Consider the following 25,976-nt stretch of genomic DNA (forward strand, 5'->3'; position numbering starts at 1 on the left):
TTAATCAAATGACGATATCGTTTTTATCATCATTTATGTGTCGAGAAGTCACATTTTTTTTCACTTACAGTAATAGTGTTGGATGGTGGATATTTTCCATGCATTTCATGTAGCATTAGCAACTCAAAGCAGTCTATAAGTCAAAATGGGCCTTTTCCCCCCTTTGGTCCATTTGCATCAGAATGCTCTTTCGGCCATCGATTACTTTAGCCTAAAACAACATGTCAGCTTTCGTTGCTATCTAGAGTTGATCTGAGTTCAGTTGACAGCTGTTTGTTGTTATTCTTTAGTTTCGTTCCGTATTTTATGTTCTTGTCTGTTATCATGACGGTGACATTCGGTTCTTTTTAGTCGTCATTTCGGTCCACTTTTTCACGCAGAATATTTTTCAGGAGCACAAGAATGGAAGAGAAAGCATTGGAAGTTTACGGTGAGAACTTGGCAAAAACGGAGTCAGTGATCAATTTGTGGCGTAAACGAATTTGTGCCATTGGCTTAGAATTAGGGGCAAATGATTCATTCATTAATAGCGTTTCGTTATTTTTTTTTAAATCTTGTTTTTTAAGATTTAGAATATCCCGCAGTTATTAAAATTAATTGTGTGTAGCCCAGGTGGAAGAGCGTGTCGGAGGTTCGATTCCCGGCTGACTCTTGAGTGTGTAAATGGGTAAAGTGTGAAGCATATTGTAAAGCGCTTTGGAGATCCTCAGTGACTGGTTAAGAAATGCAGTTCATTTACTATTTATTGTCGGCTCCGTTCAAGCTTTAAGGCAAGTCTTTAAAACCCTAACAAAAACTGAAGTGATTGAATTGTTAAAGAAAGAAGGTGTCAACTTTGAGTGACTTAAATGTGTAAAATGCATGCTAAAATTAATTTTTAAATACTCCTAATACTATTTTTTTCCCCAGAAATATTTTTGGGGTGTATTATTTCTGTTTTACAAAATATTATCATTAAAAGTCGCATATAATATGACAAAATCGTATAAGTTGACAGGTCGAATAAGCATGCCACCATATAAGTACTATGCTTCACTCTTGTTTATTCTTCCTCGTCTTATCCACAACCCCCTCATCCTTTTTTCCTTGTCCCAAAGTCCCTTCTGTTAGGATTTATTCCATAACACAACAAAATATAACCTCTAAAAGCAGTTTCGTCAAAACTAGCGTAATTTTGGGAGAAAATGCAGCAAAACAATACTTGAGCTTACTAGGCACTATCCAGGGCATTAAGCCGTGGCGATTCCTGGCCCATTTTGCCGACGAAACCTGGGAAGGCTCAGAAGGTAGAGCGCTCGTCTTGGGATCAAGAGATCGTAGTTCGAATCCCGGCTCCTCCGTGTTACATGTCGAAATGTCCTTAGGTAAGACACTGAACCCCTAATGCCCCCAATAATCAGGTTAGCGCCTTACATGGCTGCACGGCCGCTATTGGCAAATGTGAAGCACACTGTAAAGCGCTTTGCAAATTCTTGACTTGAAAAGCGCTATATAAATGCAGAAAATTTCATTTCATTTCATTTGCATCCGCACAGAGGGGCTTCAACGTCCATGACTGTGTGGCTGGAGCCAAAGCACTTTGAATCTCGTGTGAGAGGTGAGGCGTCATAAAGCCATGACCACACAGAAGTGAACAGGATGGGGATGGTGCAGTCTGCAGTTTGCAATAATCTGTGGTCTGTGCAGCCCTTTGAGACTCTGATAAAGGGCTATACAAATAAACATGACTTGACTTGACTTTGTTTTGTGAACTTTATTTGCAATATTTACTATTTAAAGTAGGGGTGTCCAACTAATTTTTACAGAGGGCCACATCAGTGTAATAGCATCATTCAAACGGCCTGATATAACTTAGAAATAAAACTTAATGAATTTAAATGTTTTTTAAAGTTAATGTTACTGATCTTTAATGTAAAATTGATTACCTATTCAAGTCTCAAACAGTACAGTTGCGCCCATCCCTCTCCAGACCAACATATGTTTCCACTTGGTTTCGAACCGGGGACCTTTCATGCAAATGCGCTAACCACTGCATGGCTGCACACTATACATACAGGTATGTAATGTTAATCACTACATATGATATAAAAATTACGAAATGTTATTACATTTTTGTGATAATTTCTCATTGTCAGTCAATGCATTTATATAGATTCATATAAAACATATGTGTGTAATATAAACATTAAAATTATTTTCTTATATATTATGTTTAATTAATACTTTATATAAAAGTCGAGGTGTCCTTTGGCAAGACACTGAACCCCTATTGCCTCTTATAAACTTGCGCTATCGGTGTGTGAGTGTGTGTGTGAATGGGTAAGTGTAAAATACATTATAAAGCGTTGTGGGAGGTCTTCAGTGACTTGAAAAGCGCTGTATCAATCCAGTCCATTTTACCGTTTACACTGCCTTAAAGAGGCACTGAGCCATCACTTCACAGCTATAATAGTCGAAAGGAACTTAGGGAAAGGTTTTCGGTCAAAGCACTGATTTAATCGATTAATTTTTTTGGATGCTCAAACTTTTTAAGCTGTCGCGGGCCTTACAAAATGATGTGGCGGGCCACATTTGGCCTGCTGGCCATGAGTGATTTCAAGCAATTGAGTAATTTTGTGAAAAAGGAGCTGGAGTCGCCAGTACCCACAAAAATATCTACAATGTAAAAAATGGAATGCAAATGAAAATTCTCTATTAAATAGTTGTAGAGCACAGCTCACATCCTGCTGCTCACAGGTTAACAAACTAAAGCTCATGACGTCACTCATAAAGCCCCACCCCTTAAAGCCAGCCATCCAACATACATATGCTATAGTAAACTCAGTATAGTATTTGCATTAAATCCCAAGTATTTATCATGTATTTTGTGTCAGACGTGATCCGATCCATCCGAGACCCAGAGAAGCCCAACACGCTGGAGGAGTTAGACGTCGTGACAGAAAAATGTGTGGAAGTCCAAGAGTTGGGCAACGATGAGTACCTCATCATTATCAAGTTCTCCCCAACGGTTCCACACTGCTCCCTGGCCACCCTCATTGGTGGGTCACCTTCTCTTAGTCTGGTCCCATCCTCCACTTTTGCACGACCGTGAATGCTTTTGTGATTGTTTGTTTGTTTTTACCCAGGTTTGTGTTTACAAGTCAAGCTGCAGAGATGTCTACCCTTCAAACACAAAGTGAGAAATGGCAACACTATAACTTGCTGCTATCATATAGACCACGGGTCATTTTCAATCTGAGAGTTACCTTTTGTTATTTATTAGTACAAAGATCACCCAGTCTGACATGCAATTCTAGAATAACAACTTATCATGTTATTACTATGTTGTTAATAAGTTGTTACCAGTTAAATCTTAGGATGTAGGGTTATTTAGACTCAGTCAACCACTAAAAAAAGTCATTTTACTACAAAATTATGACCCAGCACTGGGGAGCTATTTTCAGAACAGGTCCAGGAGAATGTGAACAGTACTCTGGGGACACTCCGGTGCCTGTGGGCACTACGATGGAGATCCCTGATACAGACTGTTTTGGGAGTCATTCGTTATCCATTACAGTCATACCTCCTTGTGCTCTGTTTCAGTTCTCGTGATTTTGCTGTAGAGCAGGGGTCAGGAACCCTTTTGACCCAGAGAGCCATAAAAGCAAAACATTTTTTAAAAAAATATTGAGAGAGCCACATCATATATTTTCAGACAAAATTGAAAAAATTGCCTAACACGCTCTCTAGACTAAAGCTAATTCTATTAGGGAAGTTTACAAACACCATACTCCTCACATAAATTAATTTTATTTGTACAATGCATAAAACATTAATGCATAAATGAATAAACATAATTACTTCTCATCGTGGCTGGGTGGTTAGCGCGCAGCCCCACGGTGCAGAGGTTCAGGTTTCAAGTCCACCTACCGCAACCTCCCTGTGTGGAGTTTGCATGTTCTCCCCGTGCCAGCATGGTATTCCTACGGGCATTCCGGTTTCTACCCAAATTCTCAAAAACATGCATGTCAGGTGGATTAGCCGGTCCAAATTGTCCCTAGGTGTGAATGAGCTAGTGAGTTGTCTTACTCTGTGTGCCCTGCGACTGGCTGGCAACCAGTTCAGGGTGTCCCGTGCCCACATAATAAACGGCGGACCGATACACTGTATATAAAGATTGTGACCGATTTCGAACACTGTCACTCTGTCTCATGACAAATATGTTTCACAACAGCTGGAGATATACATCAGTGAAGGAACACACTCCACCGAAGAGGACAGTAAGGATGTTATACTCTGTCATTTAATGTTTCATGTGTTTAATGCGTTTATCAATTTCCCTGCGTTTTCCCTTATTATTTGTTTATTTTCATTTTGTAATTGGTTTATCAACCTTATTAGATAATTTAACTCACTTGTACAGCTTCAATTATTGATTGGAATTTCTTAAAGAGGGCCAGTGGAATAAAATGGATGTGCTTTTATGGCCCTTGACGCCATCTTTTTACTGACGTTTCAATGTATTTGTGTGTTTGCGTCCAGTCAATAAGCAGATCAACGATAAGGAACGTGTCGCAGCCGCAATGGAGAACCCAAACCTCAGGGACATCGTAGAGCAGTGCGTCATCGAACCTGATGATTGACTCAATGCGTGTGGGCACGTGTGTATTTTTGTTATTCAGCATAGATCTTCACAGAACTTTGGTCATTCCTGCATATGTTTGACTCCTAGATGACTCAAGTAGTCAGGAAACTAACCAGGTCCAATCATTTTGTTTTTGATTTTTTGTCTTTTGGGGGGCAGATGGAAAAGTGTGCATAAGAGTGCGAGTGTTGTATGAGCCAATTTCTTTGTGTGGTCAGGTGAGGCAGAGCCTTACCCAAAAGTGAAGAATTTAAAAAATGGATTATATAAAGGTTTTTTTTCATTTTATCTGTCTCATGTTTTATTGTTCTATATTGTAGACGTTTTCCTAAGTGTGTTATTTGCATTAGATAATGCACAATTTCACATCAAATATAAAAAGTAAATTCCATTCTTAAGTTTACAAATATGTTCAGTTTAGTATAGCATGCTTTTTGAAAATACATTTTTGAAGTTGTTTTTCACGTTTCGTTTGTGATCTTTTTCTTGTCATTTCTTGATTGTTTTTTTCCCCTGTAAAATCCAAAAAATCAAATTTTGCATATTCCTTTTTGGCAAGAAAGGAAAATCTTTCCCTGGTTAAACAACAATATCAGACTTTAATTAATACTATACTAATAGCCACAGCCTAAACACGGTTTAAATTACCTTTTGTTGCACATTTTGGTGTTTTTTTTGAATAACGAAAACATTTTTTTATTGTACACATTGACCTCACATCCTTACATTATCATATTTAATATTGCACCTCGAAAATTCCAACCCTATCCTGTAATATTTCCATGAAGGTTTTCTGAAGGTTTACAAGTTGAATTCAGTAGATAAGCATACTTTTTACACTTTACACGTAAATCCAGTCGGCACATATGCAAATTCTTCTGTTTATTTAACAGAATATAAACATTGTAGGTAGAAATTCAACCATTTGAGGTTTAAATTGACATGTGTTTTGGAATGTCAAAACGTACCTCGCATTGGTGAGACTGCTATTCGACTATGAAAAATGTTGCATTCAAATTGTACACCATAGAAATTCTGTAATCTTGCAAACCACAATGTCTGTTGAAGGACGTAGTCTTCTTCTCTTGTCATTCGCCTGTTTCTTTGATTTCAGGGGATGAGAATGTTGGTAAAATTAGAGGCTACAGGTGAATTTTTCTTCAAATTTCAACTGCAGAATATTCTGTACACTATCGTGATATAGGCAAATGCATTTAATCTGACAATACTGTGTTTAACATTCAAATTAAGCTTTTACTGGTTTATTGAGTCATTGCCTAAATTTTACTAAGCAAATCAAACTGCTATGGTTCCGAGTTTTTCAATTGTTGCTCAACTATCCAGTTGTTAGACAAATCAACTGTGCCCCTGTGCCACTGTTGTCTTTCAGTCTGTCGATATTTCTGTCATGAAGCTCTTTTGCTGTTTGCATGGATAGCAGACAACCTCTGGTAGATTGCACGGTCAGCAGACATTCTTTTGCAGTCTGCACAGAAATATCCTCATATTCCTAAAAGCTTGAGTCACTCTGTAGTAATATTGAATGTTGTCACTGCCCATATATAGTCACAGTTTAGTCGTAAATAAGTAACTTCAGTTGTATTTTATTTTAAATACACAATGAAAGACAGGAAACAGCCATTTCACTTGATTAGGAGATGTCTACACAAGCACGTTCCTGAGAAGATCAAGACAAGTCACATTTATTTGTATAGCCCTAAATCACAAGCATGTTTCTCAGGCCAAAATTACACACTGATCACACTAAGAAAAATCCAGCTATTGTAATACAATTCATTTCTCATATATATATATATATATATATATATATATATATATATATATATATATATATATATATATATATATAATTAGTCTTGGTGATTGTAATTTCAAACATCAGAGAAAATGTCATTCGTATATAATAAACAATTAATGCAACAAACGTAAAATAGCTCAAACGATTTAACTAGAATGGAAATGGAAAAAAATAATAAATCATTTGAATTGTTGTTCAGTGTAGGTACTCAATTTTTTTACCCTTTTTAACCACAAGAGAGCACTGTAAGCTTCTACATGGCAGCGTGATACTCAACTGTCTGGATGTAGACGATTCATTTTAACATTTTTTCTGTTTCTTTACATTAAGATTTCTTTTTTGCCATTGTTTTGTGTTATCATACAAAAATCAAGGTAATTTTATTAGTGTATAATAGTCTAAAAGTCTGCTGATAGACACAGGCCAAATGTGATATATGAAATCTATAGTTTACATGAAGCGAATGAAAAGGGCCCCCGATTTTTCCCACTGTTTGTGTCATACAACATTAAGCAAAATTCACAAGAAGTAAGCCAGGGGTCTTAAACTCAATGTTCTTGGGGGCCGACAATGATTGGGTCTGGGTTAGACAGGGCTAAATCGTGTTTCCCACAAAGCTCTGCTAAAAACATTCCACAGTTCTCAAATATATTTGATAACATTTGCTCCCCAAAACGGATCTAAAAGTAAAAATATTAAGATTCACTGTAAGAATAAACTAATCAATCAGTAATAAATCCGTAAAGTGCGTGCGCTTACCATTAGGGACAGTGTGTGCAATTTGACCACTAGCTATGGCTGTACTGTGTAGTGCAACAAAAAACGAGTGATTTTAGCACAAGGAAAAATACTAACTACTGAAACTCAAAGTGACCAAACTCCAGAATTTGTATTCGCTTTTTTGCCCAGGCTTTTACAAAATTAGGGAAAAATAAACTGAAGAAAGAAAGAAAAAGTATGAAAAAAGACTATGGAAGGAAAAATGAAAAGTAGTGAGAAGAAAAATGAAAAGAAAAATGAGGAAAATGGAAAAGAAAAAAGGGAAAATTAGGATTTTATGAAAAATAAAAATAAAGAAAGGGGGTGGCAGCCAGATGGCCCACAATCATGTCTCAATGTAAACCTTTTGTTATGTTTAATAAATGTTAATATCTTAAACTATGAATATTAGATAGAAGACTTCAGGTGAATCGCTAGGTTGCTGCAACTTGTCCTTGCTTCGCGTATTACCATCTAAAAGCAGTCTTGCACACATTATCCAGTTTCAAAAAGTTAAGACCAATAGGTCTTACATTGGCACCGCGGTGAGGCTAATGCCCATTAGAGGACAGAAGGGGCTTTGATAAGATCTTTGTCCACATATCGAGGAACCCCCCCACTTCCTCGTGTTGCTTCCTGTATCAAGCATGTGAGAGTGTGTAGACGGCCCATATGGTGAGTAGTCCTAGTGAAACAGTCTGGTTAGAAATGCGGAGATATAAGTGCAGACGGTTAGCACTTCAAAGCTTTTTTACGTCCAAAATAACTCTTCTCGTCATTGTCAGGGGAGTGAGGGATGATGTTTCATGCATCGCCATGGTCACTGAAATCGTTTGATCACGTCACCAAATAAAACAGACGCTGAAAAGTTCTTGTAAAGTTTATGCATTTTTCATGCATAAGTTCAGCTTGCTTGCAATAAAATTTTATTTTGCAAGCAAAGTGCCCCTGTGTTTATGGAAACAATGTTTTGATGTGGCGGTATCACAAAAAACAAAAAAACAAACAAACAAACCCAGAAGTAAAAATTCTGTATCGTATCACTAAAAGCTGTTTTCTTCAGAAGTTTTCTTGGAAACGAGTATTTTCAGTATTTTCAAAAACCCATTTTTTTCTAATGAAAGATGACGGTTCAAGCTTTCATTTGATATGTCCTCTGCTTAGCTAGCTACAGAACAAGACATTCAAAAGGCAAAAATTGGCTGGCATTTGTTCTTACTATCTGAGAGAAACGTCTTTCTTTGAATGAGTTAAGAGAAAAGAACCAAGTTGAGGTTCAGACCGAAAATTACGATCGGACAGATGTAAATTTTATGCGCTTTATTTTCGCGCACGTAATGACACTGTGATGTATTGTTGCAATTTTCATCATCCAGAGAAGAAAATAAAGCTTTAATTACATGTCCCATGTGGTCACAGTCCTTCTTTAGTGGTTTAGCTCAGTGTCATTTATATGAAACTACAATGTCACTTTAAATTAAAAAAAGCGACCAAAAAGTTGCTATTTTAACTCTCGCTTTCAAATACACTCGATTTACATGTGCTCTGAGTGTGCACGGGAGGAAGACAGAAGGTAACATGCACGCTAATAACCCAAACCACACCCGCCCACTTAACAAATGTATTTATGTGAACATCAGCGTAATCCTCCCACCCTTTTCCAAACCAACTTGGCTCCCCCTCCTCCTTCTCTTCCCTCATCCCTCTTTCTCTTGCAGGTCAGGGCGGATAGTGAAGAGATAAATATCAGTGGCAATAAAAGGCCTGCATCATGAATAATAAAACAGCAGTAATCTCCTACCAATGATTTATATATCTACAGCCTCTGATGGCCGCACACGCACAAGGCGAGCGCAGGGGGGAGTCGCGCATTGAACGCTGTTAAATTGAGACGAATGGTGATGCGGATTCTGGAAGTGGCTGCGGACGCACGAGCACATTCAAGGCATCAGTCACTTACCTACACACCCAGACAAAACTCTTGCCCACGCGTGTCAAAACGGAACACAAGAGATTTATGCCTAAAATATCAAGACACGGACAGGCTCGGTTCGTCTCAAAGCTTGTCAAGATGTCGGCAAAGAGAAGCAGGAGTTTACAGGCTTTTATTTTGTCAAGAGTCAAACTCACTTTGGCTGACGGAGGAGAAGAGGTGAGGATAAATATAGCTGACTAGAGCACATTTGCGCTGGCTGGTTCATGCTCTGCACAGGACTTGAGATGAGAGGTCACTTTAGTTGTCAAAATAAAACGCTTGGCCTTTGTGTATCTACAGCACTGTATCCATCACATTTAAATATTTTGACTTTTATTGTTGTTTTATTTTTTATTTAATTTTATGAGGTTTTATGCTTCTTCTGTATGTCCTTGGGCAAACCCCAGAAAGATGCAATATTTGAAAAAATCTATGACTATTAAAGGGACGTTGCGTGATATTTAGTGCTTCCTATCATCCATCCATTATCTACTGCTTAATCGATGTTGGGTGAATGGAGCAGAAGCCTGAGCATGGAAGTTCTGACCTCCCTATCCCACGTCCGACGGGATCCCGAGGCGTACCCAGGCCCGCCAAGAGAAGTAGTCTTTCCAACATGTACTGGGTCATCTTTGTGGCCTCCTGCCGGTGAGACATGCCCGGAACACCTCCTCGGGAGGCCACCTGTGCTGGTTCCTCTCAAGGCGGAGAAGCAGCGACTCGACACTTATTCTCTCCCAGATGACCAAGCTTCTCTAAGGGAGAGCCCAGCCACCCAGTTGAGGAAACTCATTGCAGCTGCTTGAATCCGGTACCTTATTCTTTGGGTCACAACTCAGAGTTTGTGACCATAGGTTAGGGTAGGAACATGGATCAACTGGTAAAGCGAGAGTTTTGCCTTTCAGCTCAGCTCTATCTTCACCACAATGGACAGGTACAAGGTCCAAATGACAGCAGGCAGAGCACTGATCCATCCGTCAATGTCCCATTCAATTTTGACCTTGCTCGTGAACAAGACCCGGAGATACTTGAACTTGGGACAGGATCTCATCCATGACTCCGAAAGGGTATGCCACCCTTTCCCGTCTGAGAATCATGGTTTCAGACTTGATGTTGATCTTCCTCTCAGCCTCTTCACATTTGTGTGTGAATCACTCCATCGAGAGCTGAAGATCACGACTTAAGGAAGCCAATAGCACCACATAATTTGCAAACAGCATAGTTGCAATGCTGACGCCACCAAACTGGAACCCTTCCACACCATGGCTGCACCTAAAAACCTTTGCATAAAAGTTGTGAACAGAATCCGTGACAAAGGGCAGTCATGGCGGAGTCCAACTCCCACTGGAAACCAATCCGCCTTACTGCCGGTAATGTGGACCAAACTGGCTGTGATTATACAGGGACCCAAACAGCCCTGATAACACTGTCAGGTCCCTGATACTCCACGATCACCCTCTATAAGGCTCCCTCAGGAACATGGTCGAAAGACTTCTCCCAGTCCACAAAACACATGTAGCAGTTTACATGTATTTTTTGGATCCTCCAGAGCTGTTCTGAGGGTTGCCATCATGGCAAGCACCGAGTACCTTACAGCTGCAGCTTCAAACACTTGCCTCAACGATGCAGGTATGGAACGTGGTCCACTAGGACTCAATATCGCCAGCGTCCATCGGGACATGGGCAAAAGTTCTGTAGGAGGTGGGAAATAAAACTTTCTGACAGGAGATTCTGCTAGATGTTCCCAACAGACTCCTACAACAGTCCTCACTGTCTGCAAGTAATAGAAATGTTGAATATGAATTTCTTCATGAATTATTGTTAGGGACCTTTACAATCCAACAGGAAATCTTATTAAGTATGTTACAGATGTGGCACTAATATTCACTTTGTTTCGACACTCCAATACTTTACAATTCTTTGATTTTGCTTCTCAATAGCAGGTAATATTTGACATTCAGACAGGTTCACTCATGTCCGCTCATTCTGTCTCATGTGCCTTGATTCACCATTATAGTCCTTGTTGACATTTATCGAGGGCCACAAATCACGCTTGATAGTGTCAGGAGAGGGCCGAAAGATTTAGGTGTTTTAACAACTTTGACACCTGATTTATTCCTTCATAATGTCATTTGTTACACCGTCATGTATTTTTATTAGATCACATGTTCAGAGACATGTATGGATTTAAACTTAAATGTTTTGGGCCTCTGTTGACTGCCGTCGGTCTTTGGAGTATGTTTCGGGAAGAAAAGGGAACATTGACAGACTTAAATTACTTTGTTGTTTCAAACAGCTTGGGTAATTTTAAAATTAATGTAATTATTTTTAAGTAATGCGAATAGGTATTTAAAAGCTTCTTTGTTGGCCTACTCCCTTTGAGCCCATGCTTGTGTAGAGTTCATTGCAAACAATTTGTTTTTGGTAATTGTTATTATTGTGCCTAAATAAACCACAAAACCACTAAAACCCCCAGGTACTCATGACTTGACATCCATCCATCCATTATCCGCACCGCTTATCCTCAGTAGGGTCGCCGGGGTGCTGGAGCCCATCTGAGCTATCTTCGGGCAGTGGGCAGGGGACACCCTGAAATGTTTGCCAGACAGTCGCAGGGTACACAGGAACAGACAATTCACTCGCTCATTCATACCGAGGGACAATTCGGACCGGCCAATTAACCTGAAACACATGTTTTTGGAATGTGGGGGGAAACCGGAGTGCCCGGAGTAAACCCACACAAGCACGGGGAGAACATGCAACCTCCACACAGGAAGGTTCAATCTCATGAGCTCAGAACTGTGCCGCTAACCCAGGGGTCGGGAACCTATGGCTCGCGAGCCATATATGGCTCTTTCTATGAATATCTATGGCTCAGAGACAAATTTGATTGCATGCAAAATTTCTCCATCTTGTTCGAAACTTGAGTTGTTCATCCTATTCAGGTACACGCAAATCCAATCCAGAGCTATGTATCCGACGTTACTTCGCAGTATATATAGGGCACGTTTTTCACTGCAATTTAAAGTCAAGGTGTCACACAAAAAAGGGGGGAAAAAAACTCGTTTTGGCTGTACAACGCTAAAGAATCCTTTATATAAAAGTTCACTATATGATCCGTGTTCAGTGTTCAGATACCTTATGATGAATCCACAGAACACACTGTAAATATGCCAAAACACCGGAAGAGAACTTAGTCTTTTGATTGGGTGAGTGGGAGGGATGGGTGGAGCCATGCAAAAAGCGCAAGTACTCCTCCCATTTCTCGCCCTACGCCATCTGCGCCAAAAGTGAGCTCATCAGGCTCCCTATTTGCAGAATGTTGTGACGTTTTTACACAATACCTGCTTGCATCTGGTTTTGAAACCAATATGTATGAAAAAAAAGGGTCAAAAGGAGTTTAACCGATCTTGAGTCATTGCAAGAAAGAGACAAGTTTAAAGTGGTATGTTTGTTGATTTTGGGACAGGGGCTGAGTCAAAAAGGTTCCCGACCCCTGCGCTAACCACTCAACCGCCGTGCTGCCTGACTTGATATCACCATCTCTATTTAACTTTTTATATTTGCCAACCTTTTTTTAATGTAGCAAGTTAGACACAAATTTTCTCCAGAAGATTGAAAAAAACAACAACAGCATGTAGTTGTTTAAAACCATAGGTGGCAAACAATTACCAAATTTAAAAATCTAATGTAATTGTTCGAGCAGTTTATTCACACACAAAGATTAGTCTTGCTTCAAAAGAAATTAGCCATAGTCTAAAAACTGGCCTCGACACAATATTTTATTTCTAATGTTTACATTTGAGAAAGTAGTACATATTTTTTTTTAAATCTGTTAGGCGACAATACAGCGCACACAATTTGAAATGATAAAAAAAGGGCAGAAACAAGTAAGTTGACAGTCCTCGCGACCGAGACATTTGTGTTCCTTCCTTTTTAATGTGTTAGCCCAAATATTGAAGTTGACATGCTTTACAAAGTAGAATTTTTAAACTATTTTTGATTTTGGGCAGGGGTACAAATTGAAATGCATTGACCTGAAATAGCTTGTAAGAAACTCAAAATCAAAGAACTCAAAAAGGAAGATATCTACTTGTACATGATCTCACGAGGACAGATAACATATTGGTATTATACATACATTTTTACAGCATTATCTTTTTAGATCACAGCTTTTTTTCTTTAAACCATCAAACATATCCTATTTATTTGTCACAAAACAGATCAGTCATGTATTAGAGAAAAACAGCCCTCTCACCCTCTTTGTCAGAGAACACAAAATGTGTTGAATTAAGCCGTATTGAAAATGACAACTTCTTTTCATTCTCACCCACTATTTACCTTTTCTTTTCCTCTTTTAATTCCCTCCCTCTCACTCACCTCCCTCTTTTTCACAGCTTCACACACAGTAGCTGTGTATATGCAATATTAGTGCGCAACACACACAAAGAAATCTGCTTTGTTTCTCCGCTTCTCTTCCTCCACCTGCCATCATATTTTCGTTCCTACGACACTTCTGTCCCGGCCAAACGTAAATGTGTTTTTCATCCTCCTCATTTTCACTCTTCATCTCCTCTCTAGCAAATGGCTCGCCTGCCTCCTCCCGCCTCTTTTGAGCTGCCTCCTGCAGCGTGATCCGTTGCAGGCATGCCTGTTTGGTGCTACAACCTATTTAGGGTCCTGTGGCCATAGCTGCAAAGTAATTGGAAGCGGAGTCATGGCCAGCTCAGACAAGATGCTATCCTGTGTGTTTATGTGCTCAAATTGGGAGGAGTGGGTTGACTGAACCAGTATCTACACGTGTGATAGATGTAAAAAAAAAAAGAGTCAAAAACATGAGAAAATTCAAATCCAACAGTTATTCATTGATAGGTGTAATCAACGTCAACCTTTTTTTTAAAAATATAGCAGTTTAGACACCCATTTCTGCCAGAATATTGAAAAAACAACAGCATAAAAACGCTTGGGCCAAAAAGGAGCAACCTATTACCTAGGGCAGGGGTGGCAAAATAATTTTAGCATGGTGGCCACATGGTAAAAAAGACGTACTTATGGGGGCTGGATTAGTAAATTCTTGGCATCAAAAATGTGTCTTAGCTGGAGATTTAAGGGTTGTTTTCAAAGGCTCACAATTGAATTATGATTCATGGATGTAAGACTGGATTATAAAAAGAAACATGCCATTGTTCAGTATCGTTGCTTTCTTCCATTGATAAGCTGAGTAACTGTAACATTCATCCATACCAGTAGGTGGCAGCGGATTTGGTCGAGATACTATTTTTCTTCTTATCATATACTAATTTTGTGTCATGAGGTAGAACAGGAAAATGTATTTAATAACTTTTTTGTTTGATTAAGATATCTAAAATTTCTTACACCCAATCATAAAATAAATAAAATAAAGTAAAATATTTCAGACACTTAACAGGCAGCACGGTAGCGCGGTGGCTAGCGCGTGTGTGGCACAGTTCTGAGGTCATTGGATAAAGTTTGCATGTTCTCCCCGTGCTTGCGTGGGTTTCCTGCGGACACTCCGGTTTCCTACCACATTCCAAAAACATGCATGTCAGGTTAATTGGCCTGTCCAAATTGTCCCTAGGTATGAATGAGTGAGTGAGTTGTCCGTCTCTGTGTGCCCTGTGACTGGCTGGCAACCAGTTCAGGGTGTCCCCTGACCATTGCCTAAAGATAGCTGGGATGGGCTCCAGGACCCCCGCAACCCTACTGAGGACAAGCGATGCAGATAATGGATGGATGGATTTCAGACACTTTTGCTGATTTTAATGATGTTCTTATATTATAAAAACTGTAATAGAATAAAATAAAATAAAGGAAAATAATAAATAATATTAAAAAAAAAAAAATTACAGCATATTAGTAACCATAATAAACAACCTGTGTTAACTCCAGAGCTACCGTGATTCCCAAAATGTTTTATTGTCATATTAGGAAACTTAATAATTTAAAACTTAAAAGATAAAATAAAAGATGAAACTGGTTCCAGGAATTTTAAAAAATATATATTTTTGCCGGATGGTGGACCTCGAGATTATTTTGATGACGAAACCAGGTTCAGAAACATTGCTCTTAACAAAAATGACCTAGAATGTTTAGTTTAAAAAGTACGAATTTTGTGGGGTGTCATTTTAAACAAATGTATTTTTTGATGTGACCTCAAGTACAAAAATCTGAAACTTTAGACACATTTTGGGTGTTGTTGTTTTAATGAAATGTATGCATTTTGGGCAGGGTTGTTGTCAGAACCAACACAGATGGTAGACCCAAACACGTAACGTTTCACAACAAACTTCATTGCGGAAGCTGAGAAGTCATGTATAGGAAAACAAGCGCCAACAATCCGGGAATCGCTGGGCAGGAGGAGCAGGGAGCTCACAAGATCGGAGCGTGGTCGCAATGGCGGGAACGAGTTGAGTGCCCGGGGAGGGTGATCGGAGCGTGGTCGATGGGCAGAAACGAGTTGAGTAGCAGGGACAGGCGATCGGAGCGTGGTTGATGGGCAGAAACGAGTTGAGTAGCCAGGACGGGAGATCGGAGCGTGGTCAGAGGAAGGAAGAAGTCAGGGAGCCTGAGACGATTGGGAAGCCAGGGGCAGATGAGCAGGATACAGGTAAGGATGGGACTGATGGGAGCCAGAGTCAAATAGTCCTTGCCTTGTGTGTGCGGAGGTTAGCTGACGGACTGACAATGAGTGAATGGAAGCGATGAGTTTAAATTGGAGGGGAACTAATCAGGCAACCAGCAGCAGCTGGCGCCAAACGAACGGGCAGAGGTGAGGGCAATGGGGAAGCGTGACATTTGTTTAATAAAAATAATTATCCAATATTGATAATTGAATTGATCCAGATTAAATAGTAAATAAAAATACAAAGGGTGGTTCTAAACAACATACAATTATTGAATGTTTGTTCGTAATTTTTTTTCTGTTATTTCAAAGAAAGTAGTCTGTTTTTTGTGTGTCCATTTTAATATTTAGAAAAAACACAAAACCAAAAGAGATGGTTCAAAACAATACCACCAAGTGTTGCTTCTGTAAAACAACGTGGGATGTTGGGTCAAATCAAACCACTTTTTGGTGTGGTTCATTTTTAAATCAAACTTTGGATATTTTTTACCTAAAACTTTTGCAGAGTGTAGATTTACTTTCTACTTCTCTTTAAATTGGGTGGGCAGAGTTCATTACGATCAAGTCAAGTCACGTTTATATGTATAGCCCTTAAACAAAAAGAGTCTCAAAGGGCTGAACAGACCACAGCTTATTGCAGTTATTATTACACCACCCCCTGTACTAAAACCTACATGAGGGCAAGGAAAAACTCAAAACCTCAATATGATGTGAATAAAGAAAACTTGGGATCCCTGTTACTACAAAAAATCTAAATTGCGTTGTTTTTGTCCCCCATATTGGCCGTTCAAGCACAGCCAATGCACAACCATTGTATTAAATGATCTTTAAAGAGTATTTGTTCGTTTTTTTATATTATTAAATGCTTTCTTGCTTTATGATAGATGCTTTATGAAAAATGTGGGATCTGAGCAAAATGTAAACCACATTAATGTCAATCCGGAGGAGTAGAGTGTCCTTCTCAAATCGTGTATTTTTATGAGGTATACGGTGAAGGGTGGGTACCCGTCAAAGGCTGGCTGATGCATAAACGGAGTTGCTCAGCTCTATTTATATCTGACATAGTTAAAGCTTAGACACAAGGCCAAGGATGGAAGGATGGATGAATGGTGTTTTTCATTCACAGTTAAATAAGTGCCATATTTAACTGTTTGAAGAATTAAAACATATATGCTCACAGTTTTATGATTTATACTACAGATCAATGCAAAAGGGACTGTCTGTTTTTGTTATTGTTAAATTAGACGAAGCCTTGTCAATACACAATAAGTTGAGGTATTAAGGCATCACACAGCAGAACAAACTTTTTTTTTGGGACATAACTATAAAACTACCTTAGCTCGTCGGTAATGTTGAAAGGAAGTATAAATGTTTTCCCAGCCAGTCAGACAGCCAGGCCTTTCAAATCCATCAAATCTCGATGAAGATGCACGATCAAATAAAATGGAAGCTGGACTGCAGCATTATTTCCGAGTTATTTACGAGGTACAAAGTGATGAAAAGACTTTTAGCTCTTGTTAAGCAAAAAGCAACATGTCAGTAGTCATTGGCTGGTGAATAAAAATGCTTTGTGGGTAAGCAGTCACAAAATCACGAGTTGAAATAGTTTGAGTGCACTAAGAAAAACATGAAATACCATCAACCAAAAGTGGAAGTAAATCTGCAATAGCACTTGTAAAAGGAGACAAGTGAGCTTATGAGAAACAGACGTCACGTAATTATTGCTTTTCATTAAAAATTCCAATGCAATAAAACTGTAAAATTGGCATAACTTCAACAGGGCTCAATTCATGACGATATTTTCGCGAATTTGCCAGTTTGACCACCCCAAATATTGACCTCACGGTAGCCATGCATTATCTCCTCGCTACCCTTTTCAATCCTGATAATTCAACGTTTCTTCTCGAATCTCCTTCCTCATACCTTTACTGTGGTATTCATCACTCAACCTCATTCGGTGCTGTAAGGAAGAGTCACATTTGAAACTCATTAAGTAAAGACCTACTACAGAGCGTGTGCATGTTGCTACAACACCGTTCCCCCCCTAGAATTACCAAGAATAACAAACGGTGTTGAAAATGCCTCCATCTGGGCATCTAACATGGATTCAACCATCAGTTTACAGTTGAAAGATAATCATGATGTCTTACTTTTATCTGGAAAAAACACTCTAATATCTTTCCAAAATGTCAATACTGTTGGGTTAATTTGACGCTTAAGCCAAAATATGGGTAGATACATAACTGAGTGACAAGACTAAAAGTATTTCTGAATGAAAAACATTGCTGTAATTTCAACTTGAATGTTTTTTTTATTGGTTTTGATGTCGTGCAAATACTACCCAGTGATTTTCTTTGGTACATTTCTTTCTGGTGCTGTGTTCTTACCGGCTCACTTTTTTTACTTAGTCTGCCCTCCTCCAGAGCTCTTTTCCTCAGTATTGGTTCCACCCAGGCAGTGCTGTTTGTCTGTGGACTGAATAATTGCTTTAAACTGAATATGGAGGAATATTATCATTTATTTCACACTATTCCCTTTCACCAGGGTTGGGTAGGGTTACTTTAACTTGATTACTTTCAATTACTTTTGGATTGCTCCAAAACCAAATATGCTAATAAAAGACAAAAGAAACTAAATATGAATAAAATCATGACTCACAACACGTGGTACGCTTTCTCTCCTGGCTTTGATCTCTTTGATCTCCGGAAAAACTAACATAAAATGCGACAGAAACAAAATGAAAATAAATCCAAACAGCTTGCCAACATCATTTTTGCCGTTCCATGTAGTCCGTTACTCCCCAAGCCTGCACACAATTTAGTAATTTTATTCATATTTAGTTTCTTCTGTCTTTTATTGGCATATTTGGTACTGGAGTAATCCAAAAGTAATTGAAAGTAATCAAGTTAAAGTAACCCTACCCAACTCCGCCTTTCACTCACTAACTAACCGATAGCAGCATCAGCCATGCAAGGCAACTAGGCATTAGGCATTCAGTGTCTTGCCCAAGGACACTTTGACGAGTAGTCTCCCTCCTGAGCCGATATCTCAAGTTAAAGTAACCCTACCCAACTCCGCCTTTCACTCACTAACTAACCGATAGCAGCATCAGCCATGCAAGGCAACTAGGCATTAGGCATTCAGTGTCTTGCCCAAGGACACTTTGACGCGTAGTCTCCCTCCTGAGCCGATATCTTCATGTGGTGGTAGTGTGGCCGAGCGGTCTAAGGCGCTGGATTAAGGCTCCAGTCTCTCCGGAGGCGTGGGTTCAAATCCCACCGCTGCCAAAGATATTTATGATAAATACGTTAAAATTATTTCACAATCGAAAAATCTAGTATAGTAGGTTTGGAGTAAAGCCTTATGCATTCTGTAAGAGGAGTGGTTTAAGATCAGGTAATTGTGATCCTGTGCAGTCCTTTGAGACATTTTTGTAATTAAGAGCTATATAAATAAATTATTAAGTTTCCTAAACTTGACTTGACTATTCTCATTTAAGATGTTCCCTGTGTATTTTGTTACATGGCAGTCACCGTGTGACGGTACTCCCACACGTATTACATCACCCCAACATCAGCAGCTTGTGTTAGAAAGGTTAAACTGAATACCGTACTTTATGTAACATTGAAAACAGATTATCCGGTTCAAGGTCTGAAGGAATCAACGCAAGTCTAATTCTGGCAAGTTTTCAAGCTCAACGGTTGAAAATTCAGAATTCAAGTAAGGACATCGTGTTCTGAGTTTTTCTCAAAATTTCTGGAATGGGCTATGTGTCAAATTGAGGTATGGCGTACTAACTATTTTTCAAACTTAATTTGTAATTATATGGTTGGTATGGGTCAGTCTGGGCTTCTCGATAATAAAGCTTTCCGCTACACCTTCTAATAATGTTCATTTCTTTGTAAGCATAATTCTTTCACATGCACATTTTCTTCTGCTGGAAAATATTTTTTCAAAATCTACTTTACCTTGGTACTGTACCAGTACATGACCATGGTCATCTTAACTACTGTTCTGCTCCTCTTATGTGCGTGGTAGAAAATTTAGCCACGGTTTAACTCCTCTTACAGAATTCATAAGGCTTTACTGCAAACCTACTATACTCGATTTAAATTGTAAAATAATTATAACGTATTTTTCACAAATATCTCTGGCAGCGGTGGGATTCGAAGCAACGCCTCCGGAGAGACTGGAGCCTTAATCCAGCGCCTTAGACGGCTCGGCCACGCTACCACTTAGGGACAACATTGGCTCAGGAGGTAGAGCACCTGTCTCGGGATCCAGAGGTCGCAGGTTCGATTTCCGGCTTCTTTGTGTTGTATGTCGAAATGTCCTTGGGGAAGTCACTGAATCCCTAATGCCTAGTTGCCTTGCATGGCTGATGCTGCTATTGGTTAGTTAGTGAGTGAAAGGGAATAGTGTGAAGCACATTGTAAAGCACTTTGGGAGATCTTCATTGACTTGAAAAGTGCTCTATAAATGCAGATTATTTACATTTACATTTACTCTTGGAAACAAAAGTATTAACTCGAGATTAGCGCCCAAACTCAAATTTATTCCAAAACAGAGTAAAATTAAAGCATAGACAAACAAAACACAAAAAGACCAGCAATTTCAATAAACACATGAAAAATATCTATCAAATGAAGGATAACTCTGGAAACTTAGATATGATGATATGATGGTACAACTATTGAAGCAGATGGTGATGATGCCATGTGTCGATGAGAAAGCTTAGATTGACTGAACGAATATGGCTCCCAACATGACTTCACTTCCTGTGTGAAAGTCTCTTACACATTGGCGGCAGTAGCTCAGGAGGTAGAGCGATCGTCTTAGGATTAAGGGATCCCAGTTCGAATCCCGGCTTGTCCGTGTTACATGTCGAAGTGTCCTTGGGTAAGACACTGAACCCCCAATACCCCCAATAAGCAGGTTAGCCCCTTACATGGCTGCACTGATCACGGCTGCTATTGGGAAATGTGAAGCACAATGTAAAGCGCTTTGGGAAGTCATTGACTTGAAAAGCGCTATATAAATGCAGATCATTTCATTTCATTTCATTTACAAAAAAAGTATAGAAAACTACATAGACTGTATGTTTTTTTTAGTGCTATCTTTTTATCATGTTCAAACTTCAAAGTGCTGTTTTAAAAAAGTTAATTATTTAGTAATTCATGCAGCTTATGAGTATCCAAATAATTGAATGTAGTTATTTACTTAGTTAATTTTTGTTCTATTCACTTTTCTCCACAATATAGTTACTTATCTAGTCGTTATACTGACTCTACAAGTGGACTTCTGATATACTGCTGGAGGCAAGTTCTTTAGTCTTATCAAACCTCTTCCAGGACTGGCGTGAAACTGGTGCCTTGAAAATGATCCACTAACATCTTTGTTCCACCCCCTCACCTGGTAAAGAGACGCTCCCCTATTAACGACCATTCGACTTATGTAAAACAGTAGATCTGAACATTGTTTTTCGGGATGTGGAAAAATATCCGGACATTGCTGTAAGTTAGATTGTGTATTTTGTGCACCTTTTTCTGAGTACAGGACATTACTGTAGTGCTTCTTTCCACCGCTACTGGTGTGTGGTGTTGTGAGAGGTCACCCAGCATCCACCCGGATGTAAAAAAATTCAGCTTCCTCTTCCTAGTTCGTGTGTAAACATTCTATGCTGTCTATGTCTACACTATCCCTAGTGCACTAATAAAGTTGAAGTTTTTATTGTTTAATATCTCATGAATCCATTAAATATAGTTGGTGTAAAGTGTAAAGAAGAGGCGTGGCATTTCTTTTGAACCAAAAGTGGGATAAGAAAGCTTGATGCGGTTGAGTGAATGCTTGGAATGCTTTTTTTCAGCCACTTTTTACCACGGAGGAGGAAGTCGCCTAACTCTTCAAGCGCATCTTCCAAAAGTAAGTTAAACTCAACTTTATTTATCTTTAAAGAGTATTTTATTCAATGAAGTGTACATTTTTTTTGTACAAAATGATACAAGTTACTTATACAAGCCTTAAACATGCAAAATATAGCACTCAAGTAACTCACAAACGATCTCGTCCGTAAGTAGGGCAGCGTGTGTATAGATGATTGTCAGCCATTGGAAAAATACCCTTTTGAGTTTGTTGCAGTCTTTTTATATACCCATAAGCCCAAAACATTTTATTTTATTTCTTCCGATCTGTTTTACTGAAATAAAAAACCCCAAGGTAACTGCTCAACTCCATTGCTTCACGTATCGCAACCTGGATCTAAAACGAACACGTGGAGGAAGAAAAGTCTGTCCTCCTTCAGATGAGAACTATTCGTTTGTTTATTATAAAGCTTCTCTAAAGGGTAGCAGTTGACATGGATTTGCAAAGTCATGGATTTTTGCTTCCTCGCACGTTTTTAGGTTTGGGGTTCGCATGGGGTCGCTTAATCTGATTGCAGGCCTTGAGACTGGCATTAAACAAATGTGCCAATCCGATCATCGTGCCGCCTTCGATCCACAGTGAACACAAACAAAAATTGTACGACTCCTTTACTACTCTTTTTGTTGAGAAAAAATGTATTCATCTAAGCAGAGGTTGAAGCGCATACAATTTAGAATGGTTGAAAAAGAATGAATTGTTAAAAAGAAGTCGATATTTGTGCGGATATGAATCCATATACTGTAAACAGTAGGAGGTCAATAATGGCTCCCTGCAAGGGCACATTTCCCGGGGAGTGTGTGTTTGCTATCGGCGTCGTCTGACCTGGTGGCTTCAAGCTTTGTTTAAACTCTCTTTTTTTATTTTTTTCTCGGCACCCTTCTTTCTTTGATCTGCTCCCACCTCCCTTCTTTCTTCTCACCCCCCGCAGAGCTTGGCTCCCCTTATTACTTTCTGTTTGTTTAACGATCCGCCGCCCCCCACCCATCCTCTCACCTATCCCTCTGTTTTTCCATCATTGTTTTTTTTTCGCCCATACGCTTTATTTTCCTTCTTTTATCCCCTTCTCCTAAAGTCACGCCCCGCACCCCCACATTTCATTTTCAAAGTCAGAGGGAATCGGCTTCCTTGCACCATGGACGACGTTGAATCATTGCTTAAGGTCAGGGAGGGGAGTAATGCATTACAAAGTAATTCTCGGTAATGCGTACTTTATAAATGATATTTTGTACCCCAACTGTTGTTACACCATGGTGCCTTACTCTGCTACTTTTTAAAAGCAGACCATGAAATACTTTGTTTCTGTTCTTTGACGTTAGCTTCTTTATCAAGCGACTTACAACCCTTGATCCGCCAGCAAATCAGCGCAGAATATAACAATTAAACAAGGTGGGCTGGTATATGTCTACCCAAAAAATACCAATGAATACAGTTACCATGGCGCCGTCTCAAGCAAAGAGTAGGGGAGGACTGAATTTCTCCCTACTGATATTCTGATATTCTCCCTAGCTTATATACTCACATTCAGGGTTAAGAATGACGGCGTTATAAATAAAGCTGTTTGTCATGATTACTGATGTAATTCACTTGTGCCCGCTCATTTGGCGCCAACCGCTGCGGGTTCTGATTGGCTAGCTGTCACTATTTGAACCCAGTCCTGTCAATCCCCTATTGTCAGTCCGTTTGCAAACTTCAGTGTATACTAGGCAAGCCTTTTTCAACCCTAAGTCCGACGTGTCCCAATTTTCCTCCAGTCTGTCTCCGTCTACAACCTGTTTTGATCCCGACCAAGTCTGCTCCCCCATCCCGGCTTACGACCTCTTTTTGTCCCCGACTATGTCTACTCTCCCGTTCTGGCCTACAAGTCGTTTGCAACCCTGACCACGCCTTGCTCTCCCAGTCCCGGCTACCGACCAGTTTTTACGTCCCTGACACCGCCATCGCTCGCTACGGAAGATCCACTTCCGTGTTCGGATCACAATCTGAGTGCGAGAGCGGCTTGCTTCCCGTGTCCAGCGAACACCGGATCGTGTGCCCCCCGCAAACCTGTTCAGCGGCTCGGTTTTCCGCTCCCCTCCGAGTTGTCATGGATCATGTCACCCTCCAAAATGGCGACTAACATATAGTCAGATAGTGATTATGAATGTAGTATTTACTAAGCGCAGAAAGAATTGGCAAATGAGGGGTGACTTTTGATAGCATGTGTTGTTCCCGAAGGAAACGTCTCTGTAAGTTGTCTCTTGGTAGTGAATGGAGGGAGCCGGCTTCCAACCGATCAACAGCTAGTTCCACCTGAGTGGCCTTCTTTTCACTTATTATTGGTCATTATTTTGGGGGGATTCTATGTTGTTTATTTCAAATTTATTGAGCATAAAAAGGTTCAAATTGTTTTTTATTTTACCTTTTTTTTCGATAGATGTATTAAGATTTTAATTATATTTCCTGTTTTTCATTGTTAATGTGTTTATATAAAAATGTAAAGTTTAGTTTTGTAAGCTTTCCTTTTGTTATTGTATTCTGTTTGTTTCTTTTTTTCCATTTTTGTATTTTTATCTTTATTTTTTAACTAATTTTGTGCATTATGTTACATGATAATTGGTAGAGGGGCAGCACGGCGGCGGCACAGTTCATGTCTTGGGAACCTCCTGCGTGGGTTCAAATCCAGCTCCAGACTTCCTGTGCGGAGTTTGTATGTTCTCCCCGTGCTTGCGTGGGTTTCCTCCGGGCACTCCGGTTTCCTCCCACATTCCAAAAACATGCATTTCAGGTGAATTGGCCGGTCCATATTGTCCCTAGGTGCGAATGAGCGAGTGAGTTGTCTGTGCCCTGCGATTGGCTGGCAACCAGTTCAGGGAGTCCCCTGCCCACTGCCCATAGATGGCTGGAATGGGCTCCAACACCCCCGCGACCATACTGAGGATAAGCGGTGCAGCTAAGGAGATGAGATGAGATGAGATAATTGGTAGAGTAGAGGCTAAAGCAACGAAAAAAACCCCGAGGACCCCTTTGGGACCCAAAAGAGCCTTTTTCTGTTGTTGTTGTTAATCTGAGCCAAAAAAGCCGGTTCCCTAAAATAGTCAGAATTCCCATCTCTATAAGTAAACTCCTTATTTCGCATTTGCTCTAAAAATATCCAAATTCTTTGGCATACATCAACTTATTCCTAAATTAATGGAAATAGTTACTTTCCCTGGGAACTAATTACTTTTAGTCTTTTACTAACTCAGATTATTTTTGAAAGAAGTATTGATTAACTATAATTTATTACTCTTTTAAAGTTACATGCTCAACACTGCTCACATTTCAGCCGTATTTTTAGGTACAAAATAGAAATCAGGGAGACAGTTTAACTGTGCATATTTGGTTGTGTGTCACCTGTAGTGAAAGATAGGCAGCACGTGGAACAACAAATGAGGCAAACGTGAGCAAAGAAATTACGGCAAAACAGTGCCGAACTTTGGTCTTTTTATTCTGACAGTTTATTAAATGCACCTTGGCTGGAGGAAAAAAAAATGTCTTGGACCCAGCAATGAAGAAGGATATATTCGGGTGATTTGAAAACAAAAGACAAAATGGATATGGAGTGTCTCGGCTGTGTTAGTTTGCAAGCTCTCAAGATTGCACAAGCCAAAACATATGAAAAAGGTTCACTGCTTCCACAGGTCTGTGTACACATTTCTTTCTATTCATTTTTTTAGGTGGCTATTTTTAAGTAATTTTTAGGGGTCGCATTCAATGCGAGCATTGACAGAAATCTTTAACTAGATGGTTATTTTCAAAGTAATGATCTACTTTTGGGGGTTTGGGGCTGTTACCCAATTTTTTTTTGAATTAAGTTACTGGTTACTGTGACTAATCCGTTTTTCGAGCGACACACCCATGTTATGTTGTAGGTGAATTATTACAAGAAATAGAAGACATATCAGAACGGGTTTTCGCATTGAATCAATCTCCCGCCATAGCTCAACCCTAGGATCCTGCATGCAGGAGAGCAGGTGCCAAAGCTGGGAGGTGCTTTAATTGTGTTTAGGATGGTTGAGCGGCGAGTTCGACTGGCTTCGGTGTGTTTGCCAGTGTGCTTGCATGTGTGTTTGCTCTAAAGAGCCAACAAATAATTGGAGAAGCACACCTGGACACTGGTCACCTCTCAACCTTGCCCCACCTGCCCTTCAAACAGCTCCATTCATTGGAGGTGTGTGTGTGTGTGTGTGTGTGTGTGTGTGTGTGTGTGTGTACG

General features: G+C 39.6%; 1 protein-coding gene, 1 long non-coding RNA gene and 1 other non-coding gene across 3 annotated transcripts; all 3 read left to right on the top strand.

The window, feature by feature from the left end:
• The first annotated feature begins 208 nt into the window (after positions 1 to 208).
• Positions 209 to 4,912, top strand: ciao2a (cytosolic iron-sulfur assembly component 2A). Its single transcript, XM_088339287.1, has 5 exons — positions 209 to 430; positions 2,874 to 3,038; positions 3,126 to 3,175; positions 4,214 to 4,259; positions 4,522 to 4,912. The coding sequence occupies exons 1-5, from the start codon at positions 403 to 405 to the stop codon at positions 4,620 to 4,622; spliced, it is 390 nt and encodes a 129-aa protein (XP_088195413.1). The 5' UTR covers positions 209 to 402; the 3' UTR covers positions 4,623 to 4,912.
• A 14,113-nt stretch (positions 4,913 to 19,025) lies between these two features.
• On the top strand, positions 19,026 to 19,107 carry trnal-aag (transfer RNA leucine (anticodon AAG)). The gene has a single exon. It is a non-coding gene; the product is annotated as a tRNA-Leu (tRNA).
• A 396-nt stretch (positions 19,108 to 19,503) lies between these two features.
• On the top strand, positions 19,504 to 21,709 carry LOC148362496 (uncharacterized). Its single transcript, XR_015850815.1, has 3 exons — positions 19,504 to 19,603; positions 19,978 to 20,113; positions 21,687 to 21,709. It is a non-coding gene; the product is annotated as an uncharacterized LOC148362496 (long non-coding RNA).
• Positions 21,710 to 25,976: the final 4,267 nt, after the last annotated feature.

This window comes from Urocampus carinirostris, chromosome 7 (assembly GCF_059441175.1).
Source record: "Urocampus carinirostris isolate Australia breed hairy pipefish chromosome 7, RoL_Ucar_1.0, whole genome shotgun sequence".
NCBI classification, from domain to species: domain Eukaryota; kingdom Metazoa; phylum Chordata; class Actinopteri; order Syngnathiformes; family Syngnathidae; genus Urocampus; species Urocampus carinirostris.

Bases quoted from the DNA above. Each gene is read 5' to 3' on its own strand.
- ciao2a (XM_088339287.1), top strand. From the start codon at position 403: ATGGAAGAGAAAGCATTGGAAGTTTACG. The intron at 3,039-3,125 runs GTGGGTCACCTT...GTTTTTACCCAG, and splicing joins CTCCCTGGCCACCCTCATTG to GTTTGTGTTTACAAGTCAAG. The intron at 4,260-4,521 runs GTAAGGATGTTA...GTTTGCGTCCAG, and splicing joins ACACTCCACCGAAGAGGACA to TCAATAAGCAGATCAACGAT.